General features: G+C 39.2%; 1 protein-coding gene across 1 annotated transcript; it reads right to left on the bottom strand.

The window, feature by feature from the left end:
* Positions 1-14,997: 14,997 nt before the first annotated feature.
* On the bottom strand, positions 14,998-25,263 carry LOC137252902 (uncharacterized). Its single transcript, XM_067789037.1, has 3 exons — positions 24,977-25,263; positions 23,300-24,921; positions 14,998-16,764 (listed from the first exon to the last, which is right to left on the bottom strand). The coding sequence occupies exons 1-3, from the start codon at positions 25,164-25,166 to the stop codon at positions 15,190-15,192; spliced, it is 3,387 nt and encodes a 1,128-aa protein (XP_067645138.1). The 5' UTR covers positions 25,167-25,263; the 3' UTR covers positions 14,998-15,189.
* Positions 25,264-25,731: the final 468 nt, after the last annotated feature.

Raw genomic sequence — 25,731 nt, 5'->3', positions numbered from 1 at the left:
CTTCCCAGCTGCACCAAAATTTGGATGGAATACCTTTCCGCCAGTGAGGGCTGTATAACAGTACCAAATCTCCCTCCAAGAAACCTTCCGAATTATTGTTCTCATCGTACCTGCGTTTTATCTTACTACTCATTATCGTCGATCGTTCCTTCGCACTCTGTTGTTTGGCCAATGAACTACTTTGTAGAGCTTGCTCTTGACTGATTGGCTTCACATAATCAGTATCGTTCCGACGTTTCCCAACAGTAGTGCGCCCTGGCTTGAAACCACCTTTGCATTCTTTCTGAGAAAACCTTTCGTTCGTTTTAGTGCGTCCATTAGGGTTTTTCAATGCCAGCGTTTCTCTCGCAGGTACCTTCGGTTTTGATTTGTTTGGCCCATTCGTTCCATCAACCTTTGCTCGATCTACTTTCCTTGACTTTTGTGGTCTCTGTCGAATCTCCTCCACTAGCACTCGCTTACTGCTGAACCCTTTCTCCAAACTGAAGTTAAGTGGCACATCCTTGTTTTTATAGCGCATAATCTTTCTCTGCATATCGATCCTGACGTCATGGTCAACTAAGAAGTCCACTCCCAATATGACTTCATCAACAATCTCCGCCACAACGAATTTGTGTAGAACCATAACCTTCCCAATTAAGACTTCACAGATCACTTCTCCCAGGACTTGGTTATACTCGCCAATGACCGTACGCTACCTTGCTCCAGGTAATGGCTTTACTCTCCTGTTGACCAAATCAGATCGAATCAAGGAATGAGATGCGCTCGTATCTACAGTCGGTACACGTTCTTTGCCATCCACATTCCCTCTGACGGTAAGACTGTTTGATTTCCTTCGAATTTGCGACACAGATATCACAGGACATTCAATAGCTGGATATAGCTCTCGCTCTCTACATCTTACTCGCTCTTGCTGATCCCCTCCAGCATTGTTATTAATACCACCCATGCTGTTGCAACCACTAGTATCAAGATCGCAATGACGTGCAATGTGACCGGGCTTCCCGCATTTGAACCATTTGATAACTCTTTCAATCCGATTTTGCGATCCTTTCAGCGCCTCCAATCTTGTGTCTACCCAGTCTGGCCTTTCCACTTCCACGCGATGAGCTTTGTACCCTGGCTTACTCAAAAGTGAGGCTGTTTCCTGAGTCAGTGCATGCGATACCGTTTCAGCAAATGTTAGTTTTGGATTCGCATATGTAGCTCGTTCTGTTTTCACATCTCGTATGCCATTTATGAAGCTCTGGATTTTTACCCACTCGGTATATTCCACGGGTGCGTCCGCAATTGCTAGATGGGCTAGTCTTTCGACATCCGACGCAAACTCCTGCAAAGTCTCATTCGCTTTTTGTAGCGATTTTGCAACTCAATTTGATATATCTGTTTCCTATGTTCGCTTCCGTAACGTCTCTCGACAGCGGCCATCAATGCTTCATAACTTTCCTTTCGTTCCTTTCGTACTCTGGAATAGTCTGTAAGATTTCAGCTGCAGGCCCTTTCAATGCCACGAACAGTGCAGCAATTTTATCTTCAGCATTCCAATTGTTCACTGCTGATGTCTTTTCAAATTGAAGCTTAAAGACCTGGAAAGGAACAGATCCGTCAAAAGATGGAGTTTTTACCTTCGGATTGCTTGCTGAAACAGCTGGGCGATTTAGTTGTAACTGCTCCATACGACCTTTTAAATCAACTATTTCTTCCTGAAATTGAGCCATTTTTGCATCCTGCGCTTCCAGTTTTGATGATACCTGTTCCAAAATTTCTGCCGACATTTCAGATATACGTGCCTCTTGCGCTTCCAATTGAGATGCCGTATATGTATTTTGGTCGTCCAGTTGAGATGACACTTGCGACGCCATTTCTGAAATACGTGCCTCCTGTGATCCTAGTTGGGATGCCATATATGTCTTCTTTTCATCCAGTTGTGATGCCATATATGTCTTCTGTTCTTCCAGTTGAGATGACATTTCGGTTGATATTTGTGACGACATTTGCCTCAACACTGCTGGTATCGCGTTAGTGTCAACACTTGCCAATGGTTTCGGAGTATCTGTCTTCTCCTCCATTTTGGTCTCTGGCTCTTCCACATCAGGATAAAAGACATACCCGTCCACATTAATTCCTTCCAATTCCAATACCTCGTAGCCGTGCTTGAAGTTCGATCTTATTGCCGGTTGTATTCAATCCACGGTTCTCCAACTCCTTTTTCATTTGCTGGATCCTTAATCCACTTAACTTGACATGTCCAAGTTGTATTCGAAATTTCCAGAATTTATTCAGCAAATCCTTTTCTGACACCAATTGTAACGAATTTTTGGGCAATTCCGCTTATTTGCAACCTTCTACTAACGTTCGAATCACTAAACTGTTGAATAAATAACTCCGCTATTCAATAATGCAAAATGCAAACCTTTATTAAAGTACTTCACTTATACTTCGCAACTGATAGCTTACTTAAATTAAACTGATTTTCGTACCTCAACTGTTGCTGCTTTTATACAGTTTGGTTTCCTCGTTGGCATATTTCTATGCGCTTCTATTTCTAGAATTTACTAGTTAGTTACCAGCTATAAAATTACCAGCTATAACTACGTTTATAGCTTCTCATATGCGCGTGTATATGTGAGTGATATTTGCACAAATTATTGCCTACTTTTGGGAGTATCTCGGATATATGCATGTGTTTGTGCGTTGCACTCCGCTGCTTGTATGGACATATGTATAGACATAATGATTGATTTTGATGTGCATACAAGTCACTGCTTAGTATTGACTTAGAGATGATAGCATCCCTTAGTGTTGCTAATATTCGTCGCAATATCTTTGTTTAAAGAGACATTTTTCGTTTCTGGTCCATTTATATAAAGTAAGTACTTAAAAGTTGTTTATCTTCTTTTTATTTAAAATTGATTTTATCAGATTAGGCGGTGTCATGTCCGTTTATACAAATTTCCAGGCGTTATTATTTCAATTGACGTACGAATTTTGGTTGTTGCAAATCCCTATTTACTTGTTTTGAGGAATAAGTAAAATCCTTCCTCGGCGAACGACAATTAGGCTAAATAAGTCACATCGTTTCCGTCTTGATAATCATTACAGAAATCTTCGAATGATTTATGTGCATCTACATATTGGCGTCGGTGAAAACCGAACAAGAATTAAATATTATTTGTATGAACTTTACGCTTACATCAATATGGTGAATTAAAACCCAGCTCAGGTATTCTTCTTCCAATGCATTTTTTTTTTTTTTTTACCTATTGGGCAAGCAGAAGTTAAGTAATCAACCCACTACATTTTTCAACGTTCCCTAATCAAATGTGACTTTACATAAGCAGTTTTTCATATACATAGATGCGTCAAACGCAATCTTATGCATGCTAGTAGCATCGACACAATCACGCAAGATGTTGCGTTTGTAAATATGAAGGAACTTCAGGGTTTGGCAATTGTAGTATATTTCGCCTTGAAGGTGGCTACTTTTTCATATCAGATGACGCTAGGGTCACTCAATCTGCCGTTCTCCATAAAAATATGTGCAATCTTATGCATAAGATTGAGTTAAACGCATCTATATGAAAAACTGCTTATGTGACGGAGCTTTTATGCATCATAGGTAGATTGTACCTAGTTTTATGGAAAACGGCAGATCGAGCGACGCTAGCGCCATCTGACATGAAAAAGTAGCCAACTCGCAAATTTCGTTGCAAGCAAAGCATAAGAAGAAGAATTTGGCACTTGCTTTGGCTAAGGGTGCTGGCACACTTTCCAAGTGAAATTATATTTCCTACTCTTTGGTAACTTTTCTAAAATTTTCGCAATTAAAAACTGCCATATAACAAACGAATACGGCACAAAATATATGTGGCAATTTGAAAAAACAACCTATTTCAAGTTAGAATAAAAGGGATAGTCTGGCTTCATAACAGAAATCTGTTACAGATCTTCATGCGTTACTTACTCATAGCCCTAGCGCCAAATGGCTGCTACAAAATATAGGAAGTTACAATGGTGAATTGCGGCTAGCTTTTGAGATATAGGTCTATGTATCGCCATTATCCTAACTCGAAATAGGTTGTTTTTTCAAATTGGCACAGATATGTTAGCAATTTTTTTGTTGTATTGGGAAAATGTTTATAGCAGTGCTTCGCAAAATTTTGTATGTGAATGGCCGAAGCGAAATAAATATCACTTGCCAAGTCTGAAATTCCTTTATATATTTGATTGTGGCTATGTTATGAAGAACTTCATTGTGGCTCGACCATCAAAATTTCATCTGTGTACATTGAAAGTTAATTTAATTTCAAAACATGAAATGCCATTGTTAATTTATATACTCAAATAAACCGTTAGTTGTTGCGAGTTTTGTTACAACTTTACTACCAACACTTCATCACACCAAATAACGTCTTCATTAATTCTACAATTTAGAGTTGAAATAATAAACTCTCACAATTATGTGAAGTTTCATCCAATTTTAAGCTTTTTCGGCAAAAACAAACTGCGATTTGTGGACGTCGATCGAATTAAATTCAAAACAAATTATTCAGCTCATAACTCCATTCACGGCGGTAGTACAAAAACAATGCGACTGCAGACATCCAAGTCGTGGTGATGGTGCAAAATACCAAACTTGGATTTATTACTGCTACTCCAGCGCAAATAAAATTCAAATGCAAAAAATAATAAAACCAAATGATTGTATAACAAACGATGCAGTAGTTAGTTGCATAGGAAATTCCTTATTGGCGGCGCTTAACGATTTTATCGCCACTGAAAAAACAAATACAACAAATTGCGCAAGTGCACAAATTTGTAGCAATATTATAAAATTAACACCTGCAAGTTGGTTCGCATCATTTAAGGTAAGCAAGTCGTTTTTAAATATTAGCCAACATGTTCGTAACTACACGTTCAAACATTTCCGAAGGCGTTAGTTCATAGATTTTGAGAGTAGCACCAGCCAGAGCAAAACAATGGGCCATCTGTATCTGTGCTTAGCAATTTTAAATTGGCAGTACCAGTATCGTTGCACTATTTACACAATAACCCTCTGCTTAGCCAATTTAGTGTTCAGTCTACTTGAGCTGATGTTAGGCTTATTGCCTGGTTAGTTTTTCGCACTTGCGCATGCGCAGCAATTGATTTTCTCACGCTCCCCATTGGACTGTTGATTACATAGTAAAACGACTGCACGCGATTTATTTACATGCACAGGTTCGCAGCTTCTTAATCGTGCTCCACTTTAACGCCATAACGAATGTATCCTCTCGACTGTTGTACAATGCTGGCTTTAATATTTGGACGAAATTAAAAAAAGGCTGCTAGTCTAGAATGAACAGTTCACTTTTGTTATAGCATGTTTTATGAAGACACTTGTGGTGTGTGCTTTTGCAGGCACGCGCATTGTCGTACTAGTCGCCTTTACACCCGCTGTCGAAGTAGTTCTATTTGTATCTATGCGGATTCTATTGGAGAGGTCATCTTTGCAATTTTACAGTTACTGTCGAGCGGATCAGTTTTTCATCGTTTTGCCTTTTTCATTACAGTTTTGTTTCATCATTCCTCTAGCTTAGGTTTGGTTAGGTTAATTTGTAGCCACCACGACAGGGGAAGATCCCTTGGACAACATGAAAGTCCGTTGTAGTACCACATAAGATAACTGTGACGTAGGCTATAGCTACTTGGAGAACCCTTGCGTGGCAGGTATGTGATTCGAATAATACTGATCTCAGCTCTGGATAAGCTCATCGGAGGTCCTAGAAAGGCGCGACTGAAATAGTTTCGTCTATATCTGGAAAAATCTTGACAGTCAAACAAGAACTGTCTCAGTAATTCCACCTCATTATCCTCTATGCAGACGCATTAATAAAGGTTTCCAGTATTTTAAGACGTATCGCATGGACTCTCATTGGACAAAACCATAATTATCATTGATAGATGAGCCTAGGCGAATACAATAATTTCAGCAGACCCCTTTTCTGGTCAAATGGATATCGCTACCCTGCAAGCGGTAGTGTCCGCCAAGCCTTCCCTTAGCTGACTCGGGGCCCATTTGAAAAAGCGCAGACCTCCGTAATACGTACAGCCATCTACTGCTAGTTTCCGGACACAGGCGATAATAATATTAATATACATCGTCGCAACCGCAAGCGAGGTCACTACAGTTATACTTAGGGCTTTGATATTATTTATTTTAATCGGTTAAATGTCAAATTCTTCTGAATACTTATAGATAACGTTCGCATCTATCCCAAAAGGATCTCTCTCGATACAAAACGTGGTTGCAAGGCGACTTTTAGTCGACTCATTTATTTCATATTTCGATCCCGCAAACACATTATGGACATATTTGGTCTACGTGAGGTCTGTATTGACCTGCCAGGTCAACCTAACCTCGATCCCGCAAAGTGTGCCAATCACTCAAATTCCTTTTATCCACTACCTTATGGCGTCATGAGGATTGGGACAATACGACTTCCTATCCTGTGGTTTCTTCAACTCGATTCTAAATAATATAATCACAGCATCGAAGCAAATTCGCTCAGGCATCATCTCTCCCGTGCGCTGATAATTTCTTTATTATTGGGATTAACATTCGCGCCTTTATTTCTATTTTCCGAGCACTTTTTTGAAAAGCCAAAGATTTGGCACCGCAACCGAACACACCACACACCGAAAATAATTTCAGCCTAGACTTTTATGGAGAATCACTCTTGCCAACAAGTGCAGCTTTCGACTAAGGACGCTGTATTGACGGTGACAACACTAGATGAGATGGCTCTTCAATGTGAGAGAGAAAGCTTAGCGCTTCAACCAAGTAAAGTATCCTGAAGATTAATCCTCTCAAAGCCGTTCTCAATAACTAAATTGAAGCATGAATTCCGGGAAATTAGCCCTAATGAAGTTTTTCCTTTATTGCCTTCTTTGCGGATCTATGCTAATTTGAGACGTGAAATACTATCAATCTAAGGTATATATAGCGTGCTTCTATTAAGTTATAAAATAAAATATACGAGGAGCTAAGATGTTAACACATTCCGCCCTCGGGCACACAGTAACGCAAACAAGCGTGGCAGCAAATTACAGCAACAAGTTCAGTAATTTCGGCTCGCCGCACACTATAAAAGCCACAAATAGAATATCCTCCACCAAATATGCTCTAACCAACGATTAGATGCCAGTATGAAAAAGGTGGACATGTGCAACATATGACACGATGTACCGCCAATTGCACGCCACTTGCAGCGAAGTGCAAGCGCTTAGCAATCTATTTGTTTGAATATGCTTAATAGGGTGGTTCTTAAAATGTCCGATTCTCTTCAATCTCACCCTTTGAAATGATAATGCCAGTGTCAAAGATAAACCAGATAAGGAGTGATCTAAATGTTTTTTTTTTTTCATTAGTTTAAAGAAGAAATCACTTAAATAGGCAACCATTTTCGGAGACCTAATTCATTTTAATGCGAGCCGCCCACGAGTGAACATCGAAATAAAAAAATTAGATCAAAGATGTCATCAAATGTTCCTGCTGCTGCGGCTGACATTACGCCATCCGACGCGCAAAATTCTTTCCCATAATTAGTTAATTAGCACGGATTCTTTGAATACTTACTGCCGCATTAGATCCCTGCGACGGTCAGATAAAGAAACGCCCATAACCACAATTGCCCGGACGCTTGTCTGTTACACGGTCCCAATATGATCGCCGAGCATAAAAGAAACACACTGCGCACAGAACTGCTATGGGATGTCTTCTTCTGTCCCCAGAGGCGATGATACTCCCCAGAAAGATGAAAAATAAGATGCTGACCAAACAGTTTCTGCTGAAAACCGAGAAACCTAGACATCTTAACAGACATTTGATTGAAGAAGCCCGCCTCCCAGAGATTTAAGAAGTCATCTTCATAAGCACTATAAAGAAATCCATCATTTAAGAAATCAACCGTTTGCAAAAGATCAGCATGACAAGGCCCTTAAAAACATCCATAAAAAGGTGTCGGACCTCTGTGCCAGAGTTTGCCCGGTGAACCTCGTTCTTAAAAACAAATATCCTCGTAGTTGAAAAAACCATCCACCCCAGACAGACGCGCGTCACTCCAGCTCAACTTCGATCTGAACACTCGAATAGATTATTGTTATATTAAACTTACTTATACAAAATATATCCCGATATTCCCAATGTATATCCCACTTGTAATGTGCCCCCACATGACACCAACCATCTTTTCAATTGCAATGTGGAATCAACGTCTCTAATAACTTTATCTCTCTCTCCTTGGACACCCGTTAGAGGACATTGATGACAATTAGTGAGTGATCGCATCTTCTTCAATTGGGACCAAATAGTGTATATTAAATCTTTGCCAATATTAACTCCGTTTGAAGCAATGAATCAGGCAAACAATTTTCTTTTAATCTTAAAGGGCAACCTTAATGCCTACACGCTAAAACAGGCAAATGCATAGTTACATATTTACTTGCACTTCACATGGAACACAGATGACAAAGATCATGATTTATAACCGCAATATATAGCTCCTCCAAACCCAATTGTCAACCTCACCTATCAGCGGCGAATTCTGTTTCACTAACATACGAGGCCCTGGCGACCCCAAGCTCCTCATGGAACTTGGGGGTGGGGAGGGAGGGATGGTCTGAGGGTTTAACGTGGCCATATAAATCGTTCCCGAGATGGTCGGGCTAGCACCTTAATGGTGCTGTGTTACCGGAGCGTACCGGATCTGTATCCGGCAAAAGACCATCACATCGATAGCACTCCCCAAATTTTTCGGGGAGCAACCTTATCGCTAAAACAACAACAACTTAGTTTGCTTGGTTGCTTAGCAATAATGGAGATCAAATCTTCCTCCACCTGTTTCTCCCAACTCAATGGAGGTATTCCCCTTTCTCTGCTTACACACTGCCGTGTCGATTGAAATACTTTCTTTGCCGGAGCGTCGTCGTCTGTTCACATAACATGACCGAACCAGCGAAGCCCCTATTCGCTGCATTATCTTCTAATGCTCATACAGCTCATCAGTGTACCTCCTTCGTTACTCGCCGTCGACATGACGGAGAGGATCATAAATCTTCCGAAGAAAGTTTCTCTCGAACACTCTAAGAGCCATATTATCTTCTCTCGACACCGACTCAATGATTCCAAGCCATACAACAGGACGGGTATGATGAGCTACTTGAAGAGCCTGACTTTTGTTCAACGTGGCTTCCAAGGCTCAAATGACACTCATTCACGCCAGACTTACTTGCTTTCCTCCTTGTCCAATCCAGGAAGGCAAATCTTACGGTTTACTTGTCAAGACAATATCATCACTTAACGTCAGTAATTGTACGCTCTTATAATATGCGGCTTAGATATGCTGTTTGAATTTTCTTCTGAAGAATTAGGTTAAGGAAATCGCACGGTAGTGCATCACCTTTTCTGAAGATTCATTCGAATAGCTCGGAGAGAGAACTTAAATTTAGGCATTTCAGCATATAACTAACCCCTTGTGTCAATTCTCTTATCCTGGGTCTACTCCAGGCGTATCGTCAATACCTGTTCGATAGAAGATTTGCCAGATCTAAAACCGCACTGATAGGGTTCATACGCTACCGACACCGTAACATAATAATTTTAACTATGCGTGGTTCAGGCCGAGCTATTCCAATGTATATTCCTATTGGCGTAATGCCACTTTTTAATTTTTAATTGATACCTTGTTTCATGCCAACTCCGAACAGAATCTGCAAGCAGATGAAATTTCGCCGAAAAACTTGTATGGCATAAATACACCTTGTATACCAAACCATTGCCGAGTGGCGACCTCATTTGAAAACAAAGTTATAAGAAATTTTGATGCTATTAGACTCAGGACGTGTCTCATATCTCTGAAGAGAGGAGACCTAAGGCCCACGATGGGCATAATAACCGGACACTGCCTCCTGGCTTCACATGCTTACAAGTTAGGCCGCGTCAATAACAGCAGATGTGGTAAGTACGGGCTGCAGGGAGAAAAAGTTGGGCACGTTCTGTGTTCGTGTTCTGCACTCGGAAGCAATTAAGCTAGGTCCTATTCTATAACATAAGTCCAGGCACCTGATGGGGGTTCTTACGTTTGATCGCCAAACAAATTCTGGTAACACTATGGACATATTTAGTTTATGTGAGCTCTTTTTGACCTGCGAGTTCAACCTAACCTTCCAGGGAATTAACGGCAGGACCTTCGGTGCGGAATTTGAGCACACTACCTCCACACCATGTCGGATGTCAAGGACAGTTGTATCCTTGCTCAAGTTTTTCCGATTGATGTCACTGTCTGGGACTTCCAATGTCGAATGCATACAGACTCTTTCAAACAAACCATGAATTCCATTTCACATATTATGTAGTCCACAATGTAAAACATGCTAAAAATACTAAATTAATTGCACTCGTTATGCTCTTCTGACTGGTGCAAAGTGTCAGTGCAACTGCGGGTGCGTATGCAAAACTCTCGCGCACACCTAGCTGGTAATATTCATTTCTACACACCTCTCATAGACTAGATTCTTGTAACAGATAATCGCTTTAGATGTCGTTTTCGTAGTGGCAGCAATGCCGAATGATATGAATCTACATATCAACTACACATCGATGGACAAATTTCGGATAAAACTTTTATCGATTTACTTTTGAATAACTACCATACAGTAAATTATATTAGTTTCCTATTAGCCTAAGACTATCCCAATACTAATTCTTGTTGTCTTTAGAGATAATGCTTACTACACATTGAAACCCCCACTGGATACACCTACAGCAGATGGCCGCCTACTGACTTCTTCCATCCTTGTAGCTTGAATGCTTGATATGGTGATAGGCGCTACGTTCCTTAAAGTCGATAGGATCTCACTCTTGAGGACAAGTATGATGAGAAACTTATAGAGTGTGATCTGTGTTCGTCGGTAAAGGACATTTGCTTTTCAATTGCGTACTCAGGCCAAATCAGAACTTTGAGGTGAAAGAGGTTACCAGTTGGATTTCAGTGCCAGCCTTTACAGTATCCAATTTATATACTTTATTAGGTACTTCGTCTTGTCCTTTCTCACCCTATTTAACAAATCGCAAGATAGGTAGTCGCTTTCTGATGTTCCAATTAGTTTTGGATGGGTCTGGGAGGTCCTTCCCAATACCTGCAGTATTTCTTAACGCCATCTGGCATAGGCGTGTACAAAATTACTGGAAACTCGAATTCATACACATCAAAAGCTACTTAGAATTCGAATAGAGATGATGGAAGGAAAAAAGACGAGGAAGGTGCTTCTGAGATCGTGTTTAGCATAAGAGTTGTTGTTGTTGTTGTTCTGGTGATAAAGATCCTCCCCGAAGCTCTTGGGGACTGTTATCAATATTGATGGTCCTTTGCCGGGTACAGATCCGGTACGTTCCGTAACAACAACGATTAAGGTACAAGCCCGACCGACTCGGGAACGATTTGGTATGACCACATTAAACCTTCTAGGCCATACCGCCATCCCACCTCGTAGATCCATTAGGAACTTGGGGTCGCCAGAGGCTCGGCTGTTAAAGAAACAGCATTCGCCGCGGGTAGGTGAGGTTGACAATTGCGTTGGAGAAGCTACATATTGCGCTAGCAATCCCTTGGAAGGGTTGCGCTATACAACCCCTTTAATCGCCTCTTACGACAGGCATACCTGCCGCGGTTATATTCTAAGCCCCTTTGCCCGCTGGGTATATCTCTTTAAGCAACTCAGCACCTCCGCCTTCTTCTTCGTGCCCCGATATCCTCTAAAGGAAGTCCAAGTGAACTTTCGGATTCAAGGAAGTTCGAAAGAGATATAGGCTTTGGTTATGCTCGTCTGGATCAAACGGCCGCATTCTTGTGTAACGTATTTCTTCACAGTGCTGGTGAAGATATTTCCTTTTGGCCCTGGGGAGTTCAGCATATTGTTTCTTTTCTTTGTGGGCAGTATTCCCGCCTCGTTTTGCGGATAATGTATTGGCGTCATGAGAAGCTAATCTGTGGCAGTTCTGAGCGCGGATTTTCGACAGGCGTGCAGTTTGTCTATTTTTACCATCTCCATTTAAGCTAGATTTTACCTCGAGGATAGCATTCTATCAAATAGTTTCATTTGACATTTTCGTTTTCACCAACACAGGGTGACTAAGTCCCGGTTAAATCGATGATTGTGAATATTTTGTAGGTAGAGCAAATCGCAAAAATTAGGGGGCTTAGAATTTATCCGTAGCAGCCCCTTAGTCCCCTGGGGTGCCCGACATTCCTCATCATACCATCTGTTTTTCCGAACTATGACTGACTCATGTTAAGGTATGCATTAAGGTTGAGTTGTGTTCTGATGTTTAAGCCATAAATCTTATAGGCTTATATGGACTGGATTAAATGAGCATGTAAAGAGAGTCGCCATATCATGGGCTCATTAAACGTCTTCGGTACATTTTTGTGGAATTTCCGCCGCGAGTATGGAAAAGAATTGAACAATTCCAGTTCTTGTTTTAGAATTACTTCGCCATGCATTCATGGACATGATGTGACGTATTAAATAAGGTTAAACTTGCGCTCCGAATTGTCAATGCGTAATGGTCTGGCATGTTGTTGTTGTTGTTGTAGCAGTTTTTTGCTCCAATCAATATTTTATATATAAGTGTTTATTTAATTAATGAAATATGTGCGATCACTCACAAATTGTCACCAATATTCTCTAATGGGTGGTAACACTACGGACTCATTCAGTCTATGTGAGGTCCTCATGGTCCGGCCAGTTCAACCTTACCTAACCTCTCTATCGGGAGTATGTTTGAACAGTGTTGAACCAAAGAGATAACGTGTGGCAACACTACGGACTCATTCAGTCTATGTGAGGTCCTCATGTTCCGGCCAGTTCAACCTAACCTAACCTCTCTAACGGGAGTCTGTTTGAACAGTGTTGAACCAAAGAGATAAGGGGGTTAGAGGCTTTGATTCCACATTGAAATTGAAAAGATATTTGGTGTCAAGTAGAGGCATGTTACCAGCAGGACATACATACATTGGGTATGTCGGAATTGATTCTGGATAATTAAGAGTTTAACTTATTACAGTGTCCAGATCGCAGTTGAGCTAGAGTGACGCGCGTCTTCCTAGGGAGAATGCTGTTGTTGTTGTTGTAGCGATAAGGTAGCTCCCCGAAGGCTTTGGGGAGTGTTATCGATGTGATGATCCTTTGCCGGATACAGATCCGGTACGCTCCGGTACCACAGCACCATTAAGATGCGATTAACGATTTATGTGGCCACATTAAACCTTCAGGCCATCCCCTCCCTCCCCACCCCCAAGTTCCATGAGGAACTCAGGGTCGCCAGAGCCTCGTCTGTTAGTGAAACAGGATTCGCCGCGGATAGGTGAAGTTGACAATTGGGCTTGGAGAAGCTATATATTGCGCTGACAACCTGAAGGGTTGCGCTACACAGCCCCTTGAATCTGGTATTTTAGTCGCCTCTTACGACAGGCATACCTACCGCGGGTATATTCTGACCCCCTAACCCGCTGGGGAGAGGGAGAATGCTCTAAGAACGTGGTTCGGGCAACTGCTGGCATAGAAGTCTGACGCCTTTTTGTGGATATAACTGGGGACCTTTTTTTCTACAAACGGCTGTGTTCTCAGGTGCCGTATTTCCTCATAATTCTTGCTAAGATGACCTCTTAAGCCCCTGGAAGGTGGGACCTTTTCTATCAGATGTATGTTGGAATGCCCATGTTTCTGCGTATTCAACAGAAAATGTGCATTTGCTTTCTCTCCCTAATGGGGGTACTCTCGCCTCACTGTGTAGGTGGTATTCTGCGGACATAAGAAGACAGCCTGTATCGATTCTAAGATCAGTGTTTTGTCAGACCTGTGTTTTCTTCCTGTGAGTAACCTTAAGGCTTGGCAACCATATTTGGGACGCTTAGTATGCCAGCGGCTGGCCAATTGCTTTGTAAGTGGTAATGAACGTATCTTTGCCTTTACCGCAAGTGCTGTCGGCAAGCGATTTGAAGATACAATCACGGTTGCAGGTTCTCCAAAATGTGGCATGCAGTATTTTTAAGGTTGACGGAGATTTGGTCTTTGATAATGTCAGGTTTCGAAGAGATCAGGGAGATATTTGTTTGTTTTACTCGTATTACATAGCTAATCAATGGGTGGGCCGCGGCCTTTAAATAAAGTCGCCAGGATGCGTTATCTGGTTTGCTAGTCGAGAATTTAGGAAGGTGTATTTGATCCCACAGTGTGTGTCGTTCAAATCCTGTCTATTGTAAGCATCCAGCAAATGCAAAGTTTGTATAGTATGTTTTCCTGTCACACGAAGAAAACACTAGCCTTGCTAAGATCACCATCAGAGCATAAAAGGAAAATCACAGTAATTCAGATGAGTTCCCTTTTCTATTTTGTGCCTCGCATAGTAAAGAATGCGTCAAACCTACACCCAAAATTTTAGATTTTTGGAATTTTGTATGGTTGGAGAGAGAATCACCTTCATTCTTAATTCAGCTTAAAGCTATCCTTGTTTTCCCCTCAATATAGGAATAAGATGTTTTTTTTATAATCTGAAATAAGTCTCCTGCACTATGATGGTGGAGAGTTGTTGTTTTAGCGATATAGACACGGCCCAAAAGTTTTCGGGAGTGTTATCGGTGTCGGTGATCCTTTGCCGAATATATTCGGTACGCTCCGGTTAAGGTTCAAGCCTACCGTCTCGGGACCGATTTAATATAATTATAATAATATAATTTAATATAATATTAATAATAATAACGATAAAACTTTTAGGTCATACTACTTTGTCATGACTATGAATATTCGTAGGAAGTTCCTGGTGGGTTACTCTTTGCAAAAAAATAGTTAACATAATTAATCGAAGTCAATGCCAATAGCTGCTTAAACTAGATTCTAGTAACACCTTGCGAATTTAAGCCGGCCAATTTGCTAGTTTATAAATATTTTAAATAACACTTGTCTTAAAGTAATTCATAGTTCAATTCATTTTATTATTAAGTAAAAATTAATGCTTTTAGCTCATAAAAAAGGAAAAGGAATTCACAAATTTGTTCCAATAAGTTAAATACTAAAATAAATACTAATTCAATAAGTAGTGCGAGTGTATAAATGTGGTGAATATTCATATTTAATATATCTTTTGTTGATTCACTTTTCATTTTCATCAACTTTTTCTTCATTAACATTTTCGTCATCAATGTGTTCTTCGTCGACATTTTCGTCTTCAATATGGTCTTCATCAATATTATCTTCTTCAATATTTTCTTTTTCGATTGCTTCTTCATCAAATTTTCGTTCTTCATTTTTCTCTTCCTTGCGTTTTCTTGCTTCAAGAGTCATTTTCACGTAGTCTTGTATTTGTTTTACTTGTGTCCAATAAATCTCCATCCAACGCGTATGGGCAGCATCGTAGTCACCACTATAATACGCATTATATTTGGATGAATCTGCGTTACATTTAGCTTCCGCGTCTCTTTGTGAGTGAGATTTTTTGACACGTTTGGTAAAATGAGTATCTCGTTTTTTACCAAATGTTTTATTAACATTATTAAAATCCACACTTGCTTGTGCCTTCGGTTCTGATGTTTCTGGTATACCCTTTCGCATCATTGCTTCATCTTTAAGTTCATCCGCTCCGTTTGCATGTATATTCTCATTTCCACTCTGTGCGTTATATGTCTTTTCTTCATCGTCATCTGCTTCATTACCATCGTTAACTCCGTCATTGCCTTTATCATTTTGGCCATGCGCAACATCTTCATACTCACCACTTTTATCATTTTCCTCGTCATTTTCAGATTTGTCATCCTCTTCAACTTCACCATCGCTGTCTTCTCCGTCGTTTTCATCTTCATATTCCTCCTCATCCTCGCCCTCAGTATAATCGCTCCCAATAACTCTTCGCCGCCGTTTTTTCATAGGAAATAATAGTGCCGGGTCTATTTCATAACTATATCCTGACCCGGCTTCTTCGGAAGATGTATAGTTTTCCTCAGAAGATGTATAATATCCATTTTCTATATATTCATCCGGTTCTGTATCAGACGTAACTATGCCTGAAGAAGCGCTCGTAGTATTCCTTTCATTGAATCCACTGCTACCACCACGTTCAGAATTAGATTGAGAGTTTAAAGAAGCCGGCGCACTAATAGTTGCTGATTGATCATCGTCGGGGGAATGTATAACAGAGTCACTCATAGCTGGGGAATTTGGTGAGTGCAATGCTTGATGTGGCTGCTGTGGTGGTATTTCGATTTGAGCACCCACATTTACTGTTAAATTGTGATATTGTTGAGCATTGTATGGCACATTCAAAAGTCTTTGACTAGGGGGTACAACATCAGGTATCATACTATTTGGTTGATTATGATGAGCTGGCGAAGTAAAGTGTTTTATTTCGGAAACATCATCCTGGCTATCGGTTTTATATCGTAAATTTTGTATATCACTAGTTGTTGTAGTATTGGTGTACTCCTCAATAGAATCTTGCATTTTTGACGGTGTTGCAACTGACAAAATAAATGTGGCTTTATCTATTTCGTGAGAGCAAGTATCCTGACTCAAACTGCTAGAGTTTTCGTCAGCATTAAAATTAGCATAGTCCGAGTATATGTCATGCTTATTTTCAACAGGGGATTTTCGCTCAAGTTGATCGATAAGCATAGACTTATAAGCAGCTATTTTATTTGATGTGGCTGGTACACCAATGTCCTTAGATTCTGTCTGTAATAGAAAATATACTTTAAATTGTAATATATATGAAAACTGTGATAAAAAACGAACCCTACTATGGTTAAATATGTCTTAACACATCTTCTATTATTAAAATTCTATATAAGTTAAGACGAGAAACTATTGATGCCCACCCACGTAATAGATATAGTTTCGCTATCATAATAAGTAAAATACTTAACGGGTTCGCAAACACTTGCAATGCAAGAGTACGATGAATGCTGGGAGAGCGATCTGTGTTGCTGGCAGCGGAGATGGTGTGAACGCTGGCCCTACTGCAGTGGTTCTAATTGGAATAACGTATAAGAGAGCATTCTTATTGGATTCATTGTTGGTGGGAAGGTAAATGGATGGTAGCGATGAGTAAGCAGCGGTAGCTTCACATATTCTTATGAGAATGATGTTGTTCACTTTACTTTGTGGCAATTGGACCAACAAGACGTTTTGCGCGACATTACATTGTAAAATTAATATAATTGATATTGAAGTAAATGTTAACATTTATAAAGAAACTAAAATTGTTTAATTGGCGCCCAAACGTGGGGCCGGGAAGATCGTAATTAATTAATATTCTGGAATGTTATTGCTGATGAGGAAAAACAGTACCTACAAAATAACAGAAAATTGAAGGAAAATAACCCATATCGCATCGACCTTGGATGACATTCACAAAGGAAAGACAACGGAGACAAATAAAGAAACGGTTTTAGAAAAATCCATGTAAGTGATTTGCTCAGTGTATTTCGGTAAATTATTATTAAATAAATATTTAATAAAATAAAAAAATATTGTGGTAATTTGTGGGCTCAATCTGCCATTTAATTAGCCTATTGTAGTTCACCATTTTTTATAAACTGCGTATGGTACCTTCCATTAATGTTACCTACTTCTTTAATCAATTTCAGAAAAATTTATGTAATAAAAATATTTAGGGAAAAATATTAGTATAAAATTTAATAAGAATATTCAGGGAATTTATGGTCTATTTCTGCCATTAAATTAGCCTTTCGGTATTCGGCCCATTTAATCTAAATAGCGCATAGTACCTCAAGTTAATGAGCGATTCTGACTTAGTTACCCTTTTCAAATCATTAGTTTTAAAAGACAAAAATCCAGAAATGAATTCCGAAGAACTTCAAGCTATTGTAGCCGCAGCGATATCGGCTGCATTGTCTACACAGAAAGCGGATTTCGACAAAAAGTTAGACGAAGTTACCAAGAAATTTACAACTACATTGACGGCCAATGTAGAATCTTTTGAGGAAGTGCAGATTGTAGGCAATGTGCAATGCGATGAGACCCTCGACCTCGTCAAATCCTTGCCTGAGTTTGACGGTAAACAAGAAAAATATGTATCATGGAGGAAAGCGGCGCACACGGCCTACAAACTGTACGAAAGGTACGATGGAAGCGCAAAACATTACCAGGCGGTCGCAATCATCAGAAATAAGATTAGAGGCGCCGCTGATGGTGTTTTGGCTTCATTCAATACCGTGTTGAATTTTAAAGCCATAATAGCGAGGTTACATTTTACTTATGCCGATAAGAGGCCGATATATTTGATCGAGCAGGAGATGAGTACTTTGCGACAAGGAAATCTGACGGTATTGAAGTTTTATGATGAAGTCGACAGAAAACTCACCCTTCTTACCAATAAGACTATAATGACTTACGAAAGTCAGATAGCGACTTCTATTAATGAGAAGTACAGAATGGATGCTCTACGCGTTTTTATTTCGGGTCTAAAGAAACCCCTTTGCGATATTTTGTTTTCTGCTCGGCCGGCGGATTTACCATCTGCTTTGGCACTTGCACAGGAGGTAGAGGCAAACCATGCGCGTTACGTATTTGCGACAAACTTTTCAAACCGTTTCGATGAAAATAGCAAAAGTTAAACTATAGACAAGAAACTAAGCGAAAGCAGCAACAATCAATTGGATAATTTAAGTGGCCACAAAAACCCACATTTTCAAACCAATCCCAATAGGCAACAAAAACGGAATTTTTCTTATAATGGTAGGCAAGAAAGATCTGAGCCGATGGATATAGATCCATCACTATCCCGGTTACGTCGTTCAACGAACTACGTACCTCAAAATCCGTCCAATGATTTTTTACAAGAAAATAGGACCAATAACTTCCAAAGCTCTAAGCAAAGACATCTCCCCATTAATACCAGTAATCAAGGGCAACAGTTTAAACGACGCCTTGAGTCCGATAGAAATACCGGGCCGAAAATTCAGAGAGTTAATCACATCTCGCAGGAAACAGCTGACGAAAATTTATACGATAGCATAGTGGATAATGAAGTCGAAAATATTGAAGAACATATTAATTTTTTAGGGATAGTACCCTACTCCCTTGGATTAGAAGATCAATAGGATCTGAGGGAAGGGTTATAAAGATGTTAATTGATACTGGCGCTTCAAAAAGTTATATTAAACCGTTTGCCGAGCTAAAAGGGATCGTACCCCTAAATAAACCAATTTTAGCAAGATCAATACATGGAGAGACGAAAGTAAAAAGAAAATGCACTATAAACCTATTTGGTGTGAACTCCGACTTCATTATTTTACCTAATTTGCTAAGTTTTGATGCGATAGTTGGGCTTGACCTGCTTAAGCAGGTTAACGCTATAGTAGACCTTAAAAAAGGCGAAATTATTCATGATTATGGGACCGAGAAGCTAGTATTTATTAAATACGAAAGCATAAATATCATCAAAATTCAACAAGATAATGTACCTGCTATAAAAAAAGATTTTTTTAAATATGATCGATAAAAGAAAAAAGGCTTTTGCCGATCCAAATACGGCTCTACCATACAATACGAATGTAGTTGCCACAATTAGAACAAAACATGAGGAACCCATTTATTCCAAATTATATCCATACCCAATGGGCGTAATAGATTTTGTCAATAAGGAGGTAAAGGAACTCCTGAAAGACGGTATTATTAGACCATCTAGGTCTCCTTACAACAACCCAATATGGGTAGTGGATAAAAAATGACTCGACGAGCTAGGCAATAAAAAGAAACGTCTGGTAGTAGATTTTCGAAAGTTAAACGAAATTACTATCGACGATAAGTACCCCATACCAAACGTTATGTCCATTCTTTCAAGCATGGGCCAGTCCCAGTACTTTTCAACCCTTGATCTGAAATCAGGATTTCATCAAATTGAGCTCGCAGAGCGAGATAGGGAGAAAACCGCAATTTCTGTGAACAATGGCAAATATGAATTTTGTAGACTACCATTTGGTTTAAAGAACGCGCCAAGTATATTCCAAAGGGCTATGGATGATGTACTTAGGGAGCAAATAGGTAGAAGCTGTTACGTTTACGTTGATGACGTAATAATATTCTCACCTACAAAAGAGCAACACGTTCAAGATATAGACTGGGTTTTAAAAAGTTTATGTGATGCAAACATGAAGGTTTCGGTGGAAAAATCGCATTTTTTCAAGACTGAAATTGAGTACCTCGGGTTTGTCGTGTCAAGGAAGGGCATAAAAACATGTCCCGACAAGGTTAATGCAATGCTAAATTTCCCGGCTCCAGAAAATTTGTATAGTCTCAGATCGTTTCTAGGATTAGCCAGCTACTACAGATGTTTCATTAAAGATTTTGCCCGCATAGCTAAACCTCTGACAGATATTCTAAAAGGCGAAAACGGCAGAGTCAGTGCTACTCAATCCAAAAGAGTCAAAATAGTTTTAAACTTAGAACAGCTTCAAGCATTTGATTCCCTAAAACATATTTTGGTATCAGAAAATGTTATGCTTGATTACCCTGATTATAAAAAACCTTTCGATTTGACAACAGACGCTTCTAACCATGGCCTGGGCGCTGTTTTGTCTCAGGATGGTAGGCCCATAACCATGATTTCTAGAACATTAAAAGATAATGAGCTTAACTTCGCTACAAACGAAAGGGAGCTTCTAGTCATTGTGTGGGCGTTAAAGAACCTGAGAAACTACCTTTACGGTGTAAAAAATTTAAACATTTTTACAGATCACCAGCCTCTAACGTTTGCAGTTTCGGATAGAAATCCGAATGCTAAGCTCAAACGTTGGAAAGCGTTCATCGATGAGCACAATGCAAAATTATACTATAAGCCAGGAAAAGAAAACTGTGTTGCCGACGCCCTGTCGCGTCAGCAACTCAACGTAATAGAAGAAGATTCAAATTCAAACTCGGGAACGATTCATAGCGAACAGTCCCTAACTTATACGATAGAGGCAGTTGAAAAGCCAGTAAATTGTTTTAAAAACCAAATCATTATTGAAGAGGCTGAAATACCGTCGAAACGAACTTTTATTATTTTTGGAAACAGAACAAGGCATATTATCCGATTTCGTGATAAAAACACACTTTTAGGCATCATTCAAGACCTTGTTAACACCAAAGTGGTGAATGCAATTCATTGTAGTTTGCCTACCTTAGCACACATTCAACATGACTTAGTACGTATATTTCCAAATACGAAATTCAAATATGCAAAAACGTTTGTAACAGACATATTTGATCCAAACGACCAGCTAGAGATTATAGTTACAGAACATAATCGGGCGCACCGCGCTCCACAAGAAAACGTCAAACAAATTTTAAAGGATTATTTTTTTCCAAAACTAGAGAAGAAGGCAAAAGAAGCAGTTGGTAACTGCAAAATTTGTTCAAGGGCAAAATATAGTAGACATCACCAGAAACATAGAATATCCGAAACACCAATCCCATCATATGTAGGCGAAACCCTGCATATTGATATTTTTTCTACAGGCTCGAATTATTTTCTAACATGTTTGGATAAATTTTCCAAATTCGCAGTTGTTCAAACAATACGATCTAGGACGATCGTAGATATAAAACCGAAAATCCTACAACTTTTGAATGTATTTCCTAAGGCCAGAGTCATTTACTGCGATAATGAGAAATCATTGAACTCAAATACCGTCAGATATCTTCTTGCCAACAGTTTTGGTATTGAAATCGTAAATGCTCCACCTCTCCACAGCACTTCTAATGGCCAAGTAGAGAGATTTCACAGTACATTGGTAGAAATAGCTAGATGCATGAAGCTAGAGAAATGCATTGATGACACAAAAGATTTGATATTGCTTTCTACTATAGAGTACAATAAAACAATACATTCTGTCACCAATAAAAGGCCAATCGACATATTTCGGCCTGCTACAGAAAATACAAATAATGAAGTATCGGCACGTATAAGGCAAGCTCAGCAATCCGAATTAAAAAGTCACAACAAAAATCGGATACAACGTACATTTAATGCAGGTGATAAGGTCATGGTAAAAAGAAACAGAAGGCTAGGAAATAAATTAACCCCCCTTTATGAAGAACAAATTGTAGAAAAGGACTTAGGAACTACAGTTCTTATTAAGGGGAGGGTGGTCCATAAGGACAATCTAAAATAGAGGTTTACGCCGATCACTTTATCGGCGGCGGCGGCGTATATCTCTAATCTAAAATAAGCAACCTTTTGAGGAAGTATTTATTATACCTTTAACATGGAGTTCGCATTGCATTTAACGGAAGGTCAATATTCAGTTTGAACTACTACATCGTAATTTTGGGACTTTTTACTGAGCATTTCACAGATAGTTATTTAAGTTTAAACTAAATACTTAATCTAAATAATTGCTTAAATTATAGTTTGTGAAATAATTAAATAGTATTAGGGAATTAATTTTAATATCTTACATTTAAGACCATAAGTTACCGCTCGCTTAGAAACCAAAACAAAATTTTCACCAAAATGGTATGAGTGGGCTTGAGAGAACCTTTACATTCCAAAGAAAATAACACCTCGGCAACAATTTATCTTCGACATTTTAAAATTGATAAAAGTCCCACGGAAGTTCTTTTGCTCCACCACTAATAAATTGCCAATACATCAAACTATAATTCATTATGTACAGTCAGCAAGATTATACGTACATATTTTCAATTTGCAAATTGGCAAAGCCATTGCGTATAATTTAATTCCACCAAACTGAACAAAACGTTACGTACGTTAAATGTAAAGGATCGAGGACGCTCCTCACTTAGAAGGGGAGGAGTTAAGACGAGAAACTATTGATGCCCACCCACGTAATAGATATATTTTCGCTATCATAATAAGTAAAATACTTAACGGGTTCGCAAACACTTGCAATGCAAGAGTACGATGAATGCTGGGAGAGCGATCTGTGTTGCTGGCAGCGGAGATGGTGTGAACGCTGGCCCTACTGCAGTGGTTCTAATTGGAATAACGTATAAGAGAGCATTCTTATTGGATTCATTGTTGGTGGGAAGGTAAATGGATGGTAGCGATGAGTAAGCAGCGGTAGCTTCACATACTCTTATGAGAATGATGTTGTTCACTTTACTTTGTGGCAATTGGACCAACAAGACGTTTTGCGCGACATTACATTGTAAAATTAATATAATTGATATTGAAGTAAATGTTAACATTTATAAAGAAACTAAAATTGTTTAATTTATATAAGGTAATACTAAAACTTACATCTTTAACTGAGCTATCCGAGTTTGTGAGAACTGCTTTCTTATAGTCATCAAATAAATCGATTTTTGGCTTCTTTTTTATTTCGCCATCCTTGGTGTCATCGCCTTTGCTATCGCTACTATTCGGATCAACGAGGAACTCAAATAGTGTAGGTATAGCAGCTTTCTGCATTAGAATGGATTGGTAACGAGAAATGTCTTGTTGGCTACTACGTAGGCTGTCTGCGGCAATGCTACTAGCATCATCAATAGTATTTGAAGAAGGAAGTTGTTGTGATGACCCTTGTCGTGATTCTACGGTGAGGTTATGAGAAGGTGATATCTGTTGTTGACATTCAGGACGTTCTAGCAGATTATCTTGAATATTTAAAGCGCTGTCTTTGGAGTCAACGCGGAATGTATTTGTATCGATAGATGATGTTGAATTAAATATGTTATCACTTTGATTTTCTTTATTTTCCAAGGTATCAGAGAGTAAGCTATGATCTTGCGATGCCAAAGGTGCCAATGCTTCAAAACCGAAAAGACCAAAACATTTTGCATGTTTGTCAAAATTTGAGAAATCCCAGAAGTCATACTCTGTATCTTCCGTCTGGGCAACGTTTTTTGGTGGAAACTGTAAAACGTTCATACCACTGCCTATTCGTGATATGAGACGCGTTAATGTACAACGATCTTTTTCAGATGCAACAAAATTTATAGCGATTCCATGTGAACCAAACCGTCCTGCGCGTCCAATACGATGCAAATAAGTAACCATATCAGTTGGAAGTTCTAAATTTATAACCAAATTAACATGTTCTGAGTCTACACCACGCGACATAAGATCAGTTGTAATAATAATTCTAGTTTTGAATTCACGAAACTTATGAAACCTTTCAAGGCGTGTTTTCTGATCTTGAGCACCAGATATTAGCTCGCAAGGCCAACCCTCTTTCTCCAGGTAGTTACAATAAGAATTAGCACGTGATTGTGAACCAGCAAATATCAAACATTGTTTAAATGCTATACGTCCGAATATATAACGCAAAGCTTCTAACTTTGACCGCATTTCGAGTATACTAGTTTTTTGTTCGGGTATTTCATAAGCAAATTGTTTTATTCCAATTAATAATGTGGCACGTTCTTCAGTGGAAATTAATAGTGGATTCCGCATTATTTTTGCTAATTCCTCATCTAAACCATCACAAAATGTTGCGCTACAAGCGATGGTCTGCCGCTTTTCTGGCAAAGCATTCTGTATACGCCGCAAATCTTGACGGAATGACTGCGTATACATTTTATCAGCTTCATCCAATACCAGCAAACGCATCTTAGAAGTGTTAAGTACATTATTTTGTATCAAATGCAGCAAACGCCCAGGTGTACCTACAATAGCTTTGGCACCTTGTAAACGTTTTCTGTCATCGGCTACATCTAGACCACCAATGACACTAACAGCACGAAAACCCGTACAGCAACCGCCAATTTGATTCAATACCATTTCTATTTGTACGGCAATTTCACGTGTTGGTGCTACTATCAAAGATTGTGGTTCTGCCAGATCAGAGCGGTATGCTTCGAGTATTATTACGCAAAATATCAATGTTTTTCCAGTACCCGATTTTGATTGAACAAGTAAATCTAAACGGAAAAAGATTAAAAATATACCATACTTACGCATAATTGAACAATTTACCTATTCCTGATTTTCCCATCGGAATCGAAGTAGCTTGAATTGCTGTGGGGTATATAAATCCCGTTTTCTGCAATCCATTGCGAACACCATCGGATAGCAACATTTTACTAAACGGTGCTAGTTCTTTTAGCTTTATATCATCCGTGAGCTGCTTGCCCTCCAGGCTATGAGCAACGCCTCCTGGATCCATTTTTTTTAGCAAACAATTATTTCTTGTTTAAATCGAGACCGGTAAAAAATTTTCGCGAAAAATGCTTTTTCCTTTTTTTACAAGCCAGCTGTTGACAGTGTTGTATTGCGTTATTCAAAGTACTTGGGTGCCACCACATAATTTTTGTAAGGCAGATATGTTATACCATGTCTCCATTATATTACTTGTGCTGTGTGCTGTGTATCAAGTAGAGTTGGGTCGTTTCGTTCTGAACTTGTTCAATTAACGGGGTCTCTCAACTGAAGAAGTGAACTAGATCTTCGATTTGGGTTCTATTTGTTCTTTTAGTTCGTTTTATCTAATGTTATTCTTTCTCTCTTCTCATTCGTACATACATACGTAGAAATTCACAGCAAGCACGAATGTCGATGATGGCACTTACACTAAAGATATGCATGGCACTGCTGTAAAAATTATTACATTAATTAAACTTGAAAAGTTCATATTTTCAATTGTGTCTGTACTCTTTCAACTTCCTGGATCATCCGAATTTTGTAACTTTTTTTGAAGGTAATTATACATATATATATTAACTTATTTATTC

Source organism: Eurosta solidaginis, chromosome 5, assembly GCF_040869045.1.
Source record: "Eurosta solidaginis isolate ZX-2024a chromosome 5, ASM4086904v1, whole genome shotgun sequence".
Taxonomy (NCBI): domain Eukaryota; kingdom Metazoa; phylum Arthropoda; class Insecta; order Diptera; family Tephritidae; genus Eurosta; species Eurosta solidaginis.
The sequence above is the reverse complement of the archived record's forward strand: the minus strand, read 5'-3'. Positions and strand labels throughout refer to the sequence as shown.

Excerpts from the sequence above, each read along its gene's own strand:
- LOC137252902 (XM_067789037.1), bottom strand. The coding sequence starts at position 25,166 with ATGGATCCAGGAGGCGTTGCTCATAGCCTGGAGGGCAAGCAGCTCACG. Across the intron at positions 24,922-24,976 it reads GATGGGAAAATCAGGAATAG|ATTTACTTGTTCAATCAAAA; the intron begins GTAAATTGTTCA and ends TTTTCCGTTTAG. Across the intron at positions 16,765-23,299 it reads CGGATAGCTCAGTTAAAGAT|ACAGAATCTAAGGACATTGG; the intron begins GTAAGTTTTAGT and ends TTTCTATTACAG.